Source organism: Pogona vitticeps, chromosome 15 (genome assembly GCF_051106095.1).
Source record: "Pogona vitticeps strain Pit_001003342236 chromosome 15, PviZW2.1, whole genome shotgun sequence".
Lineage (NCBI taxonomy): Eukaryota > Metazoa > Chordata > Lepidosauria > Squamata > Agamidae > Pogona > Pogona vitticeps.
The window spans coordinates 4,198,923-4,216,601 of record NC_135797.1 but is presented as its reverse complement, the minus strand read 5'-3'; the positions used below and the strand labels follow the sequence as shown (position 1 = coordinate 4,216,601).

General features: G+C 47.1%; 1 protein-coding gene across 1 annotated transcript; it reads left to right on the top strand.

The window, feature by feature from the left end:
* The first annotated feature begins 6,126 nt into the window (after positions 1–6,126).
* Positions 6,127–16,231, top strand: LOC110080992 (lysosomal acid glucosylceramidase). Its single transcript, XM_072983908.2, has 10 exons — positions 6,127–6,307; positions 8,048–8,239; positions 8,560–8,706; positions 9,466–9,602; positions 11,106–11,278; positions 12,328–12,568; positions 13,631–13,855; positions 14,219–14,382; positions 14,657–14,782; positions 15,400–16,231. The coding sequence occupies exons 1-10, from the start codon at positions 6,223–6,225 to the stop codon at positions 15,506–15,508; spliced, it is 1,599 nt and encodes a 532-aa protein (XP_072840009.2). The 5' UTR covers positions 6,127–6,222; the 3' UTR covers positions 15,509–16,231.
* Positions 16,232–17,679: the final 1,448 nt, after the last annotated feature.

Sequence of the window (17,679 nt, the reverse complement as noted above, 5' to 3'; positions counted from 1 at the left end):
GGATTGGTTATTTCTTCTCTCTGCACCGAATCTCCCCGGAAAGGCAAAATATCTGGTTTCTCGTGGACTCCGATCTTTTGAAAGGTGCTGTTTGATAGCAGCTGTAATGTGCTGGGGGGCTCACACCCAACAGGTCGCCAAAAACATTTTTATGTGAAAAAAGAGGAGTTTCTCAAAATTTACCCTCCAATCCCAGAAGATAAGCACTAATGGTGGAAGATAATTCTTGCTATTTTTCTGTGTGTGCGTAACCCTGAATCATTCAAAATATCCGGAGAAGGGCATTTCTCTCTGTGTAGGTAGCTCAGTGGCTTGGGTATGTGGTTGCTGAGTCGGAAGTAGGGAGTTCGAATCCCACACTCTGGCTCTTGAGAGAAGTGCCAGCCTGGGTAGCCTTGGGCAAGCTGCACCGGCCCCAGGCCACCCTAGGAGGCATTCTCTACTTGGGGAAACCCTGAAAAAGGATCGCCACGTGCCAGAACCGACTCGTCTGTCATCTTCCCTCTGCCTGGCTGTTTCCCAACACCACGCAAGCCGAACGAATAAAGCCACAAAAACAAATAAATGGTGTGGTCGGAACAGAACGATGCCACAATCTCAGACTTGCTCATCAGCTCAAAAAGAGGAGCGCGTGGTCGTTTAAAATGGGGTGTGTGCATGCCCATAGACATGTCTGTTTAAATTCGAGGCTGAATTCCTGTGAGTAGCTTGGCAGGAGAACTTGATCGAAATGTGAAAACCGAGGGTTTTCGAAGCAAACGGCGAGTTCCGGAAAAACAAAGAATTGGCAGAGAGGAAAAAAAGGTATAAATTAATTTTATCTCTCTTTCTCCTCTCCCTTTTGGCTTCCTCTTTTACTTGCCTTTTCCTTGGTTTCCTGCTTCTCCTTCTGAACGTCAAAGGGTGCAAAATCCCACATTACTTCCCCTGTAAGCTTCTTAGAGACGGCACACAAGCAATCCAAAACTTTGTCTAACGAAATCATCCCCGCCGGGTGCTCCAGAAGAGGGTCGCCTAGCAGGCTTCGGCTGGGTTGAGGCCGTCTTTTAAAAATCTCTTTCCTAATCCCTCTTTAAAATGAATTTAAATTGGGTAGAATCATTTTGTGCCGGAAAAACTGCTTGGCGATGCCACCTGTCCGGCTCATCCAGAATTTCTGCTTTATCCTTCTTGCTATAAACAGAGGCTTCCAGAATTTATATCCTTCTGCTGTCAGTCAAAAACCCTCGGGTCTATAAGGAGCAGCATCTTTCCAAGGCGGCCGTCATTCGGATGCTCTCGTCGGCCGGGGATACGGCTTCTGCTGCCTCCTGAGCTGATTTGGAGCAGTGTTTATTCATCTCCAGCTGGGCGGTGAGTAAAAGCTGGAGGGGTGTTTTTTGGGCCGTTGTGGGATGATCTTGGCAAGGCTCAGCAGGGAAAAACGATTCACGCCGGATCTGGGAATGCCAAACAGGCAGTGAACGGCGCACCTGTGCTAGACAGGCATCGGGGACCGATTTTCTGTGAAATGGGCGCAGCAGGTCGGACCACCGAGGCTCGGTCCGTGGGGCTTCTTGCAGGACTCTTCCTTTGTAAACCTGTTAAGAGCGGGACTTTCAGGAGCTACACGCACCTTAAAATTGGCGAGGTGCAGTCACTGTAGCCGTACGGTAGCCGGCTAGGAGTGGGAAGATCTGGATTCGAATCTCGACTTGAAGCTCTGTTGTGTGATCTTAGCCTGTTCCCCGCCCTTTTATCTGTGTCTCTTCTTCCCTCCTTCTGCCTCATCTATCTCTCAGGGTGGTTTTACACATTTAGGAGGGAAGAAGGAAGGAGAACCATATTAACTATCTGGGGGGGATAAAAGTCCAATTAATCAATTGTTAAATGAAGGTCATTATTTAAGAATGACCTTATTTGATCAAACAGACAGCTTTGAAAAGGTTGGAATCTGTGCATTGGAGTTCATGTTTTTCTTGTCATTCAAGGGTAGACTCTTTCAATACATGGAGGTTCTCCTCCCAGCTGTCAGCCCGGTATTCTGCCTCCTATTCTGTCCCCCCTGAAATAGCCAGCAATACATTCTTCAGGTGTCCATGGCGGGTCATGAAAGCAACGTCTTCTCCCTAGACTTCAGGAACTCTAAGATAGACTCCTTCTCCATCTGGAGGTTTTGTTTTGAACCGTGCCCGATAGACCTTGTTAGATCTCCTCCATCAATCCGAGAAATGACTTGGTAGCATTTCAGACCCAGGTCCGTCAGGCCCAGATCTATTACTAGATTAATTAATCTATTGATCTAATTCATTTAAATAATAAATAGAAATCAAATAAATAAATAAATAATCTGTGTCATGTCTAAACGCCGGTCAACCATCAAATCCTCTCCTCCTGAATGTGTCCTGTTCTGTTCCCCCTTCAGCCCAGCTTGTGGTTCTTGCCCTGTCATGTGGCAGGGAGTTCCACACGCCGATCTTTAGGGCAATGCACTGAAAAGACCGAAACCATACAAAATACAGAGACACAGTGTAAGACAGGTGTAATAAGGTGTGACTGTCTCATTCTAGCCTGTTAAAACCGCACAAGGCTTATATTTAAGACTAAAGAAGGGATCAAGTTAAGGGAAGGAAATGCAGCCCCATTGAAATGTAATTAGTGCCTTTGTTAAACCTCACTTGCGGTGATTTAAGCTTATCCTTCTTAATTTCTCTTGAAATCAGTGTTGGTCTCTCTTAATTCCAGCATTATTTTCTTGAAGCCGGCCTCAGGAAAGGTTTGGGGAATCAACACTACCAGACCCTTTGACCCAGCCGTATGATATATACCATTTCCTTATTTATTTAAAATATTTTCGACGTCACAGGGCATCTGATGTAACCCTGCATAATTATGCCAGTTATTAAACAAATTATCTGGCGACAATAAATGAGCAGTTAATCAAATGGGAAGCAGGTTTAAATCATATGAAAACACTCCAAACAGTTGCAAAACACTGTTGTGAAATACTCCTTATGGATACATAAAGCAGAGGTTGGAGAACTTTTGTGGGGGGGTCGATTACCACTCCGAGACCCCCTCCCACTAGCTAGCCTTATGTAGTGGATTCTGAATTTTGTAGTCCACCTAGAAAGAATGCTTCTACCCCTTGAAATCGTTGTTGCCGTTTTAAAGCCTTAGGCTTCTTACTCTTCAAAAGTAACTAGTTCCTTTTAGTTACTGTTAAGCAAACAGCATGCTAAATGCCCCTGGCCAGTGGTCCATAACACATGTAAGGAGTGAAGTCATACACACACCCTTTCAATAAAAAGGAATTGCAAATCCCCCAGGCAACAACAAAAAATAACTTTGCCAAGTAACTAGAAAGGGAACTAATAGTAATTACAGTTTGGCCATCCATGTGAGTGACTTATCTTTCAACATGTTACATCATAATAGAACTTTGCTATGCCTTACCTATTTAAATTTTTTTTTTTAATGGAGTGAATGAGAAGTACATATTATTTGTAACTAATTACTTTCAAGTTCTAGTCTCTCTCCACTGAGGAGACAAAACAGGGCTGTTCTTCGCGGGGGTCCTGCTGATGGATTTTTCCAAAGCTTGGCTGTCACAGTTGTAGACAGGATTCGGGGGGGTGGAATGGTCCCCAGAGCTGAACCAGGAAGGTTCCTATGTTCATCACAGTTTGAGTTAGGAATGGAGACTCCATGTTCAAAAGAAGTCTATCTTCATGCACTAGACTTTAGGAATGAGCCTCAGAGACATGTTGGCTTCCTTCCCCGGCAGATTGCAATCTAAGCAAGCCAGACTCTTATCTTGAGAGCTATCATTCTTAGAAGCCTCCTTACTTACAAGGAGATAGCGTACCAGCAAGGATGGGCTAAGTATGGAGCTTCCACAGCCAGTAGAAGACTACCTACCGATTCCAACTACGGAGCGTGAAGGAGGCTTCTCGGGCTGTTGCAAAGCCTGAAAAGTTACTTTGCACAACGGATCCCACGTGCCACAAAGAACAGTCAGATGCACCCACGGTGATCTGAGTTCCAGTCTTGAACAAGGCAGAAAATATTTGCAGGGAATGCGATATTCAGCTCCACGACGGACTCAGAACGAGGCACGTGCACAGTTAAACAAAAACTTGTTTCCCCTAAAATATAAAATCACTCGCACCTGAGTTTGTCCTTCCAGTACGCCCCCTCCATCATCAGTCAAGTCTATCTGATCCATCTTTCCTCCTTTCTCGTCTGGATAAACAAACCACAGATTAACATAACAGCATTACCTTGCCTCAGGGACTCAACGAAAGAGATTGACGAGGCCTGTAACTTCCTAAGAGAAGGCGGGCGAATCAGTCCTCTTATCGTGCGAGGCCCCAACCGAAGCCTCCTCCCTGCCCCAAAGACCGGAAAGGCGGGAATTGTAGCAGAAGGGAACAGTGGAACTCTCTGCAACTTGATGAACTGGAATTTACATTGCCCACTGTGTACAATACGTTGATAAATCTGTGACGATGTGGCAGCTCTGGATTGCCAAGGCTTTGCTGTTTGAGGCACGGCACTGAGTTTTTGAAAAGTTTGTCCCGTACTCATGAGGACTAGCAACTTCCTTTTTTTGGTCTTAGAGATGATTCAGCCTTGATTTGATCGAGGAACCCCCTTTTTTGTCTTTCTGGCCATCCAGGGTAGGTTCAAAGCTCTCCTCCAGCACCGTCTTTCAAACAAATCAGCATTTAAAAAAGATAAACGAGGGGAAAAATAGGACATAACAGCGGGCCCATCCCAACTTTCTGGAGTCGGAATAGCAAACTTAGCTGGTGAGCCTACACAAGTCACCTGGTCCTGTTCTCTCTCTCTGTGATGAAATCTGTTGTCTTTCTACTGAAATTATAGTAATTATACTCTTTTATTTGATTTTTTTGGTACCCTGCCCTCAGCTGAAAGAACCGAGGGCGGCTAACCATTTATGTAGAAAGGACGACGTGCGAATTACAAATTGCGAGTGTCTGGAAAGCACCATGATCATCATCTTAGACCTGCCAAGCTGTAAGAGGCGTCGTGGATCATCGAGTCCACCCCGTCTCAATCTGTAGGAATAAATCACAGCCCTGTGTTCGAATCAAAAAAAGAGCGGGGTGGTAGCGGCGGAAATGATCCAAGCGGCGGTCGGAGAGAAGCCCTCGCTTATTCCCGGAACTGGATATAAATACTGTAGATGTTTCAGAGTTTTGCATCGATACATAAACAACAGCCTGTGCTCATTTTAGGCAACATTTTTATGGCCTCTCTCTGTGTTTTGGTGGTGGGTTAACGAGTGCCCTAAATCCTGGTCGAATATTCGTTGATGTGGAACGAAGCGTCTTCCCGAATCATGAAAGCAGGAAACCAGATGGGGAGGAAATCCGGAAAAAAAAGTATGCCTGGAAATCTGGAGGTCTTTTACAGCTCGGTGGGTTCGAATCCCCTCCATGCCTCCTTGATAGAGGCTGGACTGGATGATCTTTAGGGTCCCTTCCAGCTCGGCAGTTCTCAGATGATCAAGGCTGCCGCTTAGATGCCGGGAACGTGGTGGCTTTTGGCAGAGGAGAAGAAATGAGGCTTTTATGAGACCTGGAGACAGCAAGGCCTATGAGGACACAGGAGCGCCTCGAAATTAAGCGAGGAGAGACGGGAGGGCCACCAAGAGGATGGCGGCATTCTTAATTTGGAGAAAAATCCATCCCGGAGGATCCTGTCCGTGGAGATGGCAGAATGGTCCGGCATTACACCTGATCCGTTTCCTTCTTTTCCTCCTTAAATGTCACCCTGCCTTCTACGTGCTCGGCTGTGTCAAAGTCTGGCGTCTGCACGGCTTTAGCCTCACACAGGAGGCAAGGCTTCGGTCGGAGAAAGCAAGGATAGCTTGAAGGGAGAGCGCTGGGCTTGGATGCTGGAGGTGCCGAGTTCGATTCCCGGGGCCTCCAAAGAGGGCTGAGAAAAAGACTACTATCTAAAACACCATAAAACTCTAAGTCGTCTTGTGATGATTGCAAGCCAGTGTTGTAATTTGGGCATGCTCGGTCTTCAACTCAAGCTTTTCTCACCGGCTGGCTTCCTCCCTCAACAGACCGCTCTGCAGGGTCGTTGCTGAGTTTTGTAACAGTCGGGAAGTAAGGTCAGGTTTCGCACTCAGCCCTTTCCTATCATGGTTTCTTTTCTGGGTGCAGGTGCCGATTCCCGTCTCCTCTCGAGCGGTGACCTCGGTCCATGGCCTCTGCGATGCGGTGGGTGGATCCGGGCCCTTGGATGCTGCCTTTATGGCTCTTCCTCCAGATGGTCGTGGGGGCGAGAGGTGAGTGAATCGGACAATGTGTTGCGGTTGAAACTGCTGGTGGATCAGACCCTTTCCTCCAATGCCGTAGGTACGTGTGGGTTTCCTAGCATCAGATGCCCGGTCTTGCTTATAGCAATCCTGGCTCTCCCACCTTCTTGTTACGATGTCCCGTCACGTCGCCTCCGATTTATGGTGACCTTCTGCATGAATGATCTCGAAAATATATTTTCCATGCTTCTGAAGGTGTATTTTTGCAAACCGAGAAAATGATGAATGCATTTTCATAACATTCATACCACTAAGAATGGATCTTTTCAGAGAAAAAAAATGTACAGTGGTGCCTCGGTTAACGAGCGCTTTGTTTAACGACAAATACGCATAGCGATGATTTTTTGTGATCATTTTTGCGATCGCATTGCGATGTTTTAAATGGTAAAACATCGCTTTGCGATGATCGGTAAGCTGTTTCGCTTACCGATTTTCGCATAGCGATGTTTTTAGAACAGCTGACCGGTGGTTCCAAAATGGCCACCGGGTTAAAAAAATGGCCACCCACTGTAGTTTCGCGCCCATTCCTCACTTACCAGGCAGCGAAAATGGTGGCCGTATGGAGGATTTTCGCATAACGGTGAGATTTTTTGCCCATAGGAACGCATTAAACGTGTTTTAATGCATTCCTATGGGCTCTTTTGTTCCGTACAGCGCCGAATCCACATAGCGATCATTTTTCCGGAACGGATTATCGTCACTATGTCGGGCACCACTGTACATGTGTGCTTCTGTATTTCCAATGCGCATTGTCAGAATTGGCCACTAGGGGGAACCAGAGAGTATTCGCTTGCATTTTTCTGGCCTGTTATTATGTCAAAAGGTTGGCTGACAACAAGTTGAATTAGCCCGACAGTTACACACCGTGTTTATAAGCGCCGACAGATGCAACTTCAGAAAGAATTACTCTTAATTAAATCAGAAAGGCAATGCATTGCATTCTTTGTGGTTCAAGGCCTTCTGTAAGCAGGAGTTGTCTCCTCTGGCTACCGGTTCAGCCTGCTAGCCATATGCTGCTAGATGTTGATCAAGGCTTCTCCTCTGCCCACAACTTGGAAATGTTACTTTTTGTAGGAATGACAGGCCTCAAAAATCATCCAGTCAGCTTGAATTGTGGCCACACTGACTTGCCGTGGGTGGACCAGGGAGTTACCAAATAAAAAGGTAGCTTTTTCAAGCCCTGCTTTTTAATTTTTCTTCCTGAACTGGGCGTGATGGAGCCTCAAAACAGGATCCTTCAAAGAGAGGGCCAACCACTGCATAGAAGACCACTGACCCTATTATTCATGCCGATAGATGGGCCACTGGACATCTATCATCATTGTCTAACCTTCTCCTTTTTTTAAAAAAAAAATCCTGATGTGATATTTCCACATGCTTTCCTTTCTGGCTTGTCTCTGTTTTCCCTACCTTTATGCCTCCTCTATGGATGCAGATGCTAAGTGAAAAACAAGGAAATTGCCTGAAGCAGCTATAATTAAAAAAACTAGCCCTCCATCCTGCAATTACAAGTGTAGGGGAAAGCAGGGATCAAAGCGGTCCTGCAGCACTTTGATCCCTTTCCCCCTACACTTGCTAAGCCCCAATTAGGTTTCTTAATTTTGGATTAGAAAAGTAAGGGGCGTCTTATACACAGAAAATATGGTAATATTCTGATTTCTGTTTCTCCTCCTCCATCACCCTGTGTCCCGTTTTTTCTCTCCCACTCAGCCGGCTTTCCGTGCGCACCCAGGGTCGTCGGCCACAAGGCCATGGTGTGTGTCTGTAATGCCACCTACTGCGACACTCTGGATCCCGTCTCCCTCCCGCCCCTTGGCACCTTTGCCAAATACGAGAGCAGCCAAGATGGCCGGCGCTTCGAACTGAGCCAAGGGGCAATGCGTTCGAGTCCCACACGTGCAGGTAAGCCCCTGGGGGGGCGTTCAGGGAGAGTTTGGGGTTGCCCTTTCAACCCCCCCCCCCCCGCCAGATGGATCTAAGATAAATTTTGGCATTTGCCCTGAAAATCGGGCATGGGTTGCTTTGTTACACTTTAAAATAAACTATGCTGGCCTTTGGGGTCCCATGGAGTTAGCGTCTGCCCTGCCTAACCCCGGACAACAGTTCCCCCAAATATTCATAAAATCGAATTTGTTTCAAAATGTCTTCTTTGCCTTTACTCTCTTAATTTCTTGGTCCCTGCTTCTCACCGTCTCCCTTTCTCGTTGGCTTTTCCACAAAAGGTCTTTCGTATTCGTACAACCCATTCGTCCACTACCAAACCATCAAAGGTTTCGGTGGCTCGCACACAGATGCCGCAGCGATCAACATCATGAGGTTGTCTCCGGAGGCCCAAGACCGGTTGCTCCGATCCTACTTCTCCGAAGAAGGTGAGGTGAAGGGAAAACAACAACAACAACACAGCCTTGGCAGGCAAGAGGAAGACAACGTGCAAGGGAAGCCGCCATCTGAACTAGCCTGAAGGCGTAGCTTTCTACCTGAGGGTTGGAAAGCAATCATTGGAAGGAGAGTGGCTGTTCGAGTGTTATTTCTAATATGCGTTTCCTTTTTTATTTCTCTCAAACTGACATAGCGTTATTGCAGATTGGAAGAAAAATATAACAAATCGGACTGCAAGGTTTCCCTGCAGCCCGAAACCTGTGATCCCAGCATCCGTTACTTGTGGCGGTTCTGGGCAAAGGGGGCAAAAACTAAGCAGGCCTGTACCTCAGCTACAAGCTGTTGGTTGTCGAGCTCAGCAAAGGGATCCCGTTTTTGCATGTGCTATTCCACCACGAGGACTCTCCCTTCGCTGGTCTAGTTAGAGCTGGAATTTTGAAGGAGTGAAATGTGTATAAGATGCCCCCTTGTATAAGACGCCTCCCACTTTTCTAATCCAAAATTAAGAAATCTAAGTGGGGCTTAGCAAGTGGAGGGGGAAAGGGATCAAAGCGCTGCAGGATCGCTTTGATCCCTGCTTTCCCCTCCACTTGTTTTTGTTCTTTCCTCAGCTTACTTCTGTGTCTAAGATGACCCTCAATTTTTAGTCTAAAGATTTTAGACAAAAGTATAGTCTTATACACTGAAAAATACGGGTAAAATAGCCCTATATATACATATATAAACTCTTTGCCTTCCCACCCCTGCAGGGATCGAATATAACCTCCTGCGTTTGCCCATGGCGTGCTCTGACTTTTCTACGCATGCATACAGTTACGATGACAAGTGTCCGAACGATTACGACCTGACGTGCTTCAGTCTGGCGCCAGAGGACACAAAACTGAGGGTGAGTGGATCACACACACACAGACACTTTGTGAGTGCATTGTGTAAATGGGGTTCCTTCCGTCACCAAAACAGGACCACCTGAGTGCAGGCAGGACGTGTTTTCTAGACCAGTGGCTCCCAGCCTGAGGTCCCCCAGATGTTAATGGACTACAAAACCTATACATCTTGGCCAACGTAGCTAGGAGCGAAGGCTTCTGGGAGTTTTAGTCTTAAGACCATCTGGGGCAGTGGTGTCGAACTGTGGCCCTCCAGATGTTCTTGGACTTCAACTCCCAGAAGCCTTCACCACCACCTCTGCTGGCCAGGATTTCTGGGAGTTGAAGGCCAAGAACATCTGGAGGGCCACAGTTGGACACCACTGATCTGGGGGGACCTCAGGTTGGGAATTGCTGCTTTAGAGGTACAACAGCGCCCCCGGTGGTTATCTTAATAAGCTAAGGGAAGAAACAGCTGGAGGGGGGTTGAAAACCAACCTTAAACGCCCCAATAAGGAGAAGGAACGCTGTACTGTCTTCTCTGCAGTGGGAACGCCATGTTCGTGTGTTGGTGGTTCTTTTAAGAATATGAGATTTATGCTGGAGAGGCTCAGAGTTTGAGGTCTCCGGCTGTTGATCCAGAGGTTGGGAGTTCGAATCCCCCCCCACTGGGCCTCCTTGAAGGGGGCTGGACTCCATGATCCAGAAGGTCCCTCCCAATTTTGCATTTCTGTGGTGATGATGATGATGATGATCACATGCTTTTTCCAAATCACAGTTTATTGTCTTCAAGGTGTCACTTCCCTCTTTAGCAGGAAGTTTTTCTTTCTTTCTTATTTATACTGAATTTCTATCCTGTCTTTCTCCCTGTAGAGGGGACAGGAAGGGGGCTGACAAGTGATTTGAAAACATGATTTAAAAATAAATAAAACTAAAGCCATCACAAGTGTTTTTAAAAGTCACGCCAAAAATAATTTAAAGGGCTGGAAGAAACCCAATACAATGATGTAAAAATAACGTTTTTAAAAGAGAAGAGGACCGCTCTCCCTTTAAATATTTCCCCTCATCCGCATTTTATATAATTAAAAGGCTTAGGGACAGAGTGATTGGGCGGGACGTGAACCCTCAGAGAGCCTTTTTAATCCAAATCTTATGAGAACTCTCCATGGTGCTGAAACTTGACCCCCTTCTCCTTACCCTGAGAGGTTCACCTCCACCCTGTTGAAACTTCGTTTTGTTCACAAGTTCAGACCCAAAGCCGGAGCGGATTTGAAGCTGCAGGATTCTCCCCTAGAGGTGTGGAGTGGACCTTTTTTTTTTTTGGATGGCAGCCCCCCCCCAATGAAGAAATTCGGGGGGAGAGGTAGCCTAAAAACCCCCACAAATCTCACCTTAAAAACCCAACAACTTCTCCAAAGATATGTTTATTTGGGTGGGAATGCCTGGCGGCGAGAGATGATGGGATGGAGGAGGCTAGGAAGGACTGAGACCTCATCGGGTCCCACCCTCTTCGCCTCTCCCCCTAGATCCCGCTCCTCCACCGCTTCCAGGCCCTCTCCAAGCGGCCACTCTCCCTCGTGGCCAGCCCGTGGACGGCTCCCGCATGGCTCCGGACCAACAACCTAGTGATGGGGAAAGGGCGGCTGAAGGGCGCAGCTGGCGACAGATACCACAAGACGTGGGCCTCCTATTTCCTCAGGTAACGGTTTCCCCAACGGGGATTCGGGCAGAAGGGAGGTCCTCCGTGGGCCACCCGTGGTCTCCTTTGATCTTGGGGGGGGGGTTCATTTCTTCGTTTCCTCCACTGCCTTTTGGGAGAGCCAGCCCCACTGTGGGGCAGCTGCCTCAGGCGGATGATCTGGAAGGGGTGGCAGCAGGTTTTTATCGGTAGCTAGAGGAAGATATGGGCAGAGATCATCTCAACAAGAGCTACACAAAACGGAGCCACCAAATTTAAATTTTACTGCATTTTCCTGAAAAATAGAATAGTTGAAGGCACACTTTGCCACATCTTTGCATAAAAATTCAGCTGGCAGGACTTATGTCATCTCAGCCAACAGACTGATTGATTGATTGTTTGATTGATTGATTGATTGATTGATTGATTGATTGATTGATTGATTGATTCATTCCTTCCTTCCTTCCTTCCTTCCTTCCTTCCTTCCTTCCTTCCTTCCTTCCTTCCTTTGCATTCATAACCTACATTTCCTCTGACACATCTCTTTCACAACTCATTTTCCTTCAGAAACAAGCCCTCAAGGTAAGGTCAAGCTGAGAGAGGTTGGCCGAAACCAGTGAGGTACAATTAGAACTCGGATCTTGCTGGTTCTGGCTCAGTTTTCTATCCACGACACCGCTCTTCTTCTCCTTAGCTTTGTGGGCTCACGTAAGGCCTTTCCCTTGCAAAGGCACACACACCGTTCACTCCCTTCTATTCAAAATCAACCGTGTTGTGACTTTCAAAATGTGGTACTAATTTCTAAGTTGCTTTTATAGCTGGTGAAAAACTCCTGTGGGAGTGGAAAGCTCATTTGTTTTTGAGATTTTAATGTTCTGATGAAGGCATCATCCTTTTTTTTGAGAAGGAAAAATTAGTAATTTGAATTATAGATTGTAACTGAAACTATAACTTTAGTTACACTTACTGTAATAGTAACTAGTTACTTTGGGGACTTCAGTACTATAGATAATTGCTTTCTAAGGGTTACCCACCCATGCTCTGTATGTCCCATATTTTTTTCAATCTAGGTTCCTCGATGAATATGCAAAAGAAAACATCACCTTTTGGGCTATTACGCCTCAGAATGAGCCGGTCTTGTCTGTTTATATCGCTCAAAAGAATTTCCCCACCAACCAGTTCACACCAGAAGAGCAACGTGACTTCATCATACAGGATCTGGGCCCTGCCCTGGCTGCCAGTTCCCACAAAAAGGTCCAGCTCATAATCCATGATGACCAAAGAGTCAACCTTCCTTACTGGGCCAAAGTGGTACGTTTCCAAACTATCTAAGATACAACCAATAATATGTCTCAGTCAGATTCTGCTCTGCTGGGGGACTACGATCTCCAGATGCTATTTTCTAGCTTCCTAGGGATTTTAGCAGCAATAAGTTACAGACAACAAATTACCAGTAACAAATTCCTTTTTCCATAACTAAAGTACAAATGGTAGCTAGTAACTTTGAAATAACTAGTTACAAACAGTGAGTTACAGTGGTGCCTCGATTAGCAATGTTAATCCATGCAGCAAAAATTGCTGCTAAGCAATAACATTGCTAAGCGATATTAAAAAGCCCATAGAAACGCATTAAAACGCCGTATGGGCTAAAAACTAACCTTTAAGCGAAGATCCTCCATATGGTGGCCGTTTTGGCTGCCCCTAAACACAGTGGGTGGCCAGTTTGGAACCGCCGATCAGCTGGCCGAAAATGGGGGCTTTGCGATGATTGCTTCCCTGCGACCATTGCAAAGCAAAATTTCCCCATAGGGAACATCGCAAAGCGATCGCTTTTGCGATCACAAAAACATCGTCGCAAAGCGATTTCTTCATTAAATGGAGCAATCGCTATGCGAGGCACCACTGTACTTGTAAAGCATTTGGATTTCGTGTTTAAAAAAAAGGCAAAACTAAGTGTAGTTACATTCCCAACCAAAGGAGGGGTGTCCCCAGCCTCTGGGGCCCACCTCTGTCCATTAAAAGGAATATTCAGCAAAATTACGTCATCATCTTCTGGCAAACCCATGAATTGCAGCCTGCTGCGCTCTTCTTGCCCAAACACCCTGCAGCCTGCTTACCTCTGCCTATTAAAGACCTAATTCCTTATATTGGCCTGCCCTCTTCCGGCTGAGAATGTGCATTTCAAGCAGTTGATCGTGCTGCATTTAGGATCTAATTCCCCGTCTTGGGCTGCCCCCTGTTGGCTGACACAGTTCATCACAACCTGCTGAGGACCCCCTGGGTGAAAAAAATTGACTTTGACGTACATTATGTCTGTCTTCTCCCTTTTATTACATTTGTCTTCTCCCTGCTTCTCTCTGTCTTCTTTGGCAGATCATAGGCAACAGCAGTGCCGCCCAGTATGTGTCAGGCGTTGGGATCCACTGGTATCTGGACAGCGTGATCCCTCCGGAGCCTACCCTGGAGGCCACCTACCTCCTCTACCCCGATTTTTTTCTGCTTTACACAGAATCTTGTAACGGCTTTCGAAGTTGGGAACCCAAGGTTGACCTAGGAAGTTGGGAACGGGGCAATCGATACAGCCGAAATATCCTGACGGTAAAGCTTAGAGCTGGCTGGCTTTGGGGGAACCTTTGTTTACGTCTTAAGTTCACTAGACTAGGGTTGAGCAGCTACCACTTTCCATATGTGGTTGGACTACACCTCCCATTGAACCAGTCAGAAAGGATGATGGGCGTTGCAGTTGGATGCCATCGGGGCCCCCAGCACGATCAGCCGATCCTGCACTGTGGGTCTCAGCCGCCACCCTATAAACTCAATTTTCCTTCATCCCCGTATGTTTTTGAACCTCATCTCTCGGAAAGCCTGCATGGCCGATGAGAGAGGCTCCAGGGAGACCTAGGGACCTCATTGGGTTGGTAAGCCCAACGGGGCTGACCTTTGCCCTCCGACCCCCCACAGAACCTCAACAGCTTCGTCACCGGCTGGATTGACTGGAATTTGGCTCTGGACACGGAAGGGGGCCCGAACTTTGTGCAAAATTACGTGGACAGCCCGATCATCGTTGATGCGTTCCAGGACGAGTTCTACAAGCAGCCGATGTTCTACCATTTAGGACACTTCAGGTAGTCGGGACATCCTGGGTCTTAGGTCCCCTGTCCCTCCCCATGGACCCCCGTGAAAAAATCTCCCTTTGTGTGTGTGTGTTAGTGAGGCGGAATGATATACGGTGCTAGCTCGAAGCTCCGGCAGGGGTGGAGAAGTGGCTTTCTGTGCTGCGAGGAATCATCTTGTGGTGGGGAGTTCCACAAGCCATTCATAAGAGGGAGAGAGCCAGGATGGTCTATTGTTGATGCTTCTCCTTCATCCTCTCGATTTCTTTCTCTCCCTCCCCCCCAGCAAGTTTATACCTGAAGGCTCTGTTCGTGTTGCTCTGACCTCCCAGTGTGGAATAGGCATCTGCCAGCTTCAGAGCGCCGGCTTCCTGCGCCCGGACGGCGTCGCTGTGGTGGTCGTGCTGAATGAGTGAGTCTGCAGGGGCGGGAAGGTGGGAGTGACATTGGGGATGAAGAACGTCCCATGTACAGTGGTGCCTCGCATAGCGATCGCTCCGTTGAGCGATGAAATCAGTTACCAACAGAGTTTTTGTGATCGCAAAAGCAAGCGCTTTGTGATGGTCCCTATGGGTTTTTTTTCGCTTTGCCATGATCGCGGGGAAGTGATCATGGCAAAGCGACCCTTTTTTAACAGCTGATCAGTGGTTTCAAAATGGCTGTCAGGAAAACAAAATGGCCGCCCGCTGTTTTTCCTCGCTTAAGAGGCAGCGACTATGGCAGCACTATGGAGGATTTTCGCTTAAAGGTAAGTTTTTAAGCCCATAGGAAAGCCTTAATCGCATTTTAATGCGTTTCTATGGGCTTTTTAATATCGCTTAGCGATGAAATCGCTTAGCAACTTTTTTTCTGGAACGGATTAACGTTGCTAAGTGAGGCACCACTGTACAGGACGGGAGCATGGCATCCAGAGAGATTGTTTTCCCTCATGTATCCCCTGTCTCTTCCGAGATGGAATCCTCTTCTGCTTCCATCTTGGGAAGAGGGATCTTGTCTCTGTCCTCACCCGAACGCTTTGCCTCCCTTCAGTGGCTTTTGCGACATCGCCTTCAGCATCTCGGACGACCAGGTCGGCTACATCGAAGACACCGCCCGGGCCGCGTCCATCCAGACCTACGTGTGGCAGCGATCTTGGTGATGCAACCGTTCGGGCACGGTCAGCAATCTCCTTGCGCCCCGGAGGGAAGCCGGAAGCCATTACGCCCATGCATCGAAGACTTGGGTCTGTGGAGGCCGCTTTCTCCTCTTCTCGGCCCCACGCGGGACCCATAGTTGGGGGTCCGACGGCTCAGGCCATGTTGAAAGTTGGAGAAAGAACTTGGACAACCAGGGAATTATAGATGTCGGTGCCCGTGAATATCCAAAAAGACTACTCTGAAAGCTTTAGCTCAACCCATATTTATATTGGACATTAAACAGCCAATGAACTGAACCCTGCTCAGTTGTGTTTTCCAGCACAACTCGTTTGTCTCTACACAACTCCCTGTGTCTCGCTCTCCGGCGGGGAGAAAGCCTCAGGATCTAGACCACAGAGGATGGCAAAAAGGCTCAAAACGGCTGGGGGTGAATCCCAAAGAAGCATCAGATCCATCCCGTATCCATGACACGCACTCGCCTCTACAAAGCAGAGGCCATTTGGCGCAAACTGCGTTGAATCGACCCTCCATCGTCTCTTTCCCTGAGCGGTTCTGAACTTGCGGACACTTCATCGAGTCCGTCGTCCAATTGTTCAAAGGAAGGGCGTGGGAGTTATTTATTTATTTATCCACAGTAGGGTCCCCATAGCCACAGGATCGGTATCCAGTGATTGACTTATCCACGGTCTGAAAATATTAAAAATATTTTAAAAAACACACAAGAAGCACGTATTTCCAGGGGTGACGTTACCAGAACTGGCCATTAGAGGGAGCCAGAGACAATGAAGCACGTATTTCCATGGGTGACGTTACCAGAACTGGCCATTAGAGGGAGCCAGGGACCATTCTAGCACACACTATTGAAATCACATTCACAATAATCCACATTTTTCAGTATCTGTGGAGGATGTGCTTTGGAACCAATCCCCTGTGGATATGGGGTTTCTACTGGAAACAGTCCATGAACCTTCTAGATGAGGGTGGGGAGACCCTCCCCATTCAGGAGCAGTCTACCTCTAAATCCCAGTGACTGGGAAACTTGAGCAGACATGGATCCATTATGGCATGGATCTTCTACTAGTTACTCACCAAGAGGCATCTGGACGGGAAAACAGGGTTGTGCTAAGACTCCTGATCCACTAGATTTTCTTCGGATCCCTAAAGTTTTTTTTTTTTAAACGGGGAACTCATGTTGATGCTCCAGATGTTCTGGGACCCCTGTTTTTTAAGGGACCGGATATAACACGTCGGTCCAAACATGTTCATTTTAAAACCAGTGCTTATGTGCTGAACAGGAAGGTAAGCAAATGGATCCATCTACTCTTCTAAAAATAATGTTCTGTTAGCAACTTTAAAGCATGACTTTAAAGATAGATATTTTTAGAGGATTAGAGGCATCTGTATGCACGCTCTACGCAAGCATCAAAACAACATCGTACATGATTTTAACTTTAAAAAGAGAGTGTTCAACGGTAAGAAGTGTAATCCTCTGGTATCTACTGGCCGGTGTCTGTTTGAAGGGCTGACTAGTCATTTCTTAACGAGAATAAAGTTGTACTCATTAAGAACAAGCAAGAATAATAATATTTAAACCATTAAGAAAAGGGAGTACTTCGAAATCGCTGCTCCACCCCTAGAAGTCCCTGAACTGTAAAAAACAAACAGCGGGATAAAATCTACCTTACACTTCACTTTTCTTTTATTTAAATAAAAGCAGTCATTGTCAGCTTTACATCTAGATCAGAGTCTGGAGACACCCTTTTCTTCTGAGACTCCAGTTAATCCCCGAGCCGGCTGCGGAATGGGGGAAACTGGGCATTGGAGTGGAAACAAAATTTTTAAAATTGACATTTCTAAGCATGGCTCTTGAGCCAGAATGTGGCTCTTTCTTATCTGTTTATAACCTCTCAAATATTGCAAATCTGTCTCGCTTCCCTTCCTTTCCTGTGACATGCACGTGAACGGCTGCGCTAGCTACAAATCTGTCGCGGCTTGCCGTGACGTTGGCCTCCAGGCTCGGCGCCACACCTCGGATCCGTTCCCACGCGTGGCCTCTTGCCACGATGCGGACAAACCCGTCCGGGGAGAGATGGAGGGCGGCTCCATAGGGGTTGAGGGAGTCTCCTTGCTTTCCAGCATCCTACGGAGCCAGAAAAGGTGCCTTGATTTGCAT

Coding starts and splice junctions, on each gene's coding strand:
- LOC110080992 (XM_072983908.2), top strand. CDS start 6,223: ATGGCCTCTGCGATGCGGTGGGTGGATCCGGGCCCTTGGATGCTGCCT. Junction 11,279..12,327: donor TGGGCCTCCTATTTCCTCAG/GTAACGGTTTCC, acceptor TTTTCAATCTAG/GTTCCTCGATGAATATGCAA. Junction 12,569..13,630: donor TTCCTTACTGGGCCAAAGTG/GTACGTTTCCAA, acceptor CTTCTTTGGCAG/ATCATAGGCAACAGCAGTGC.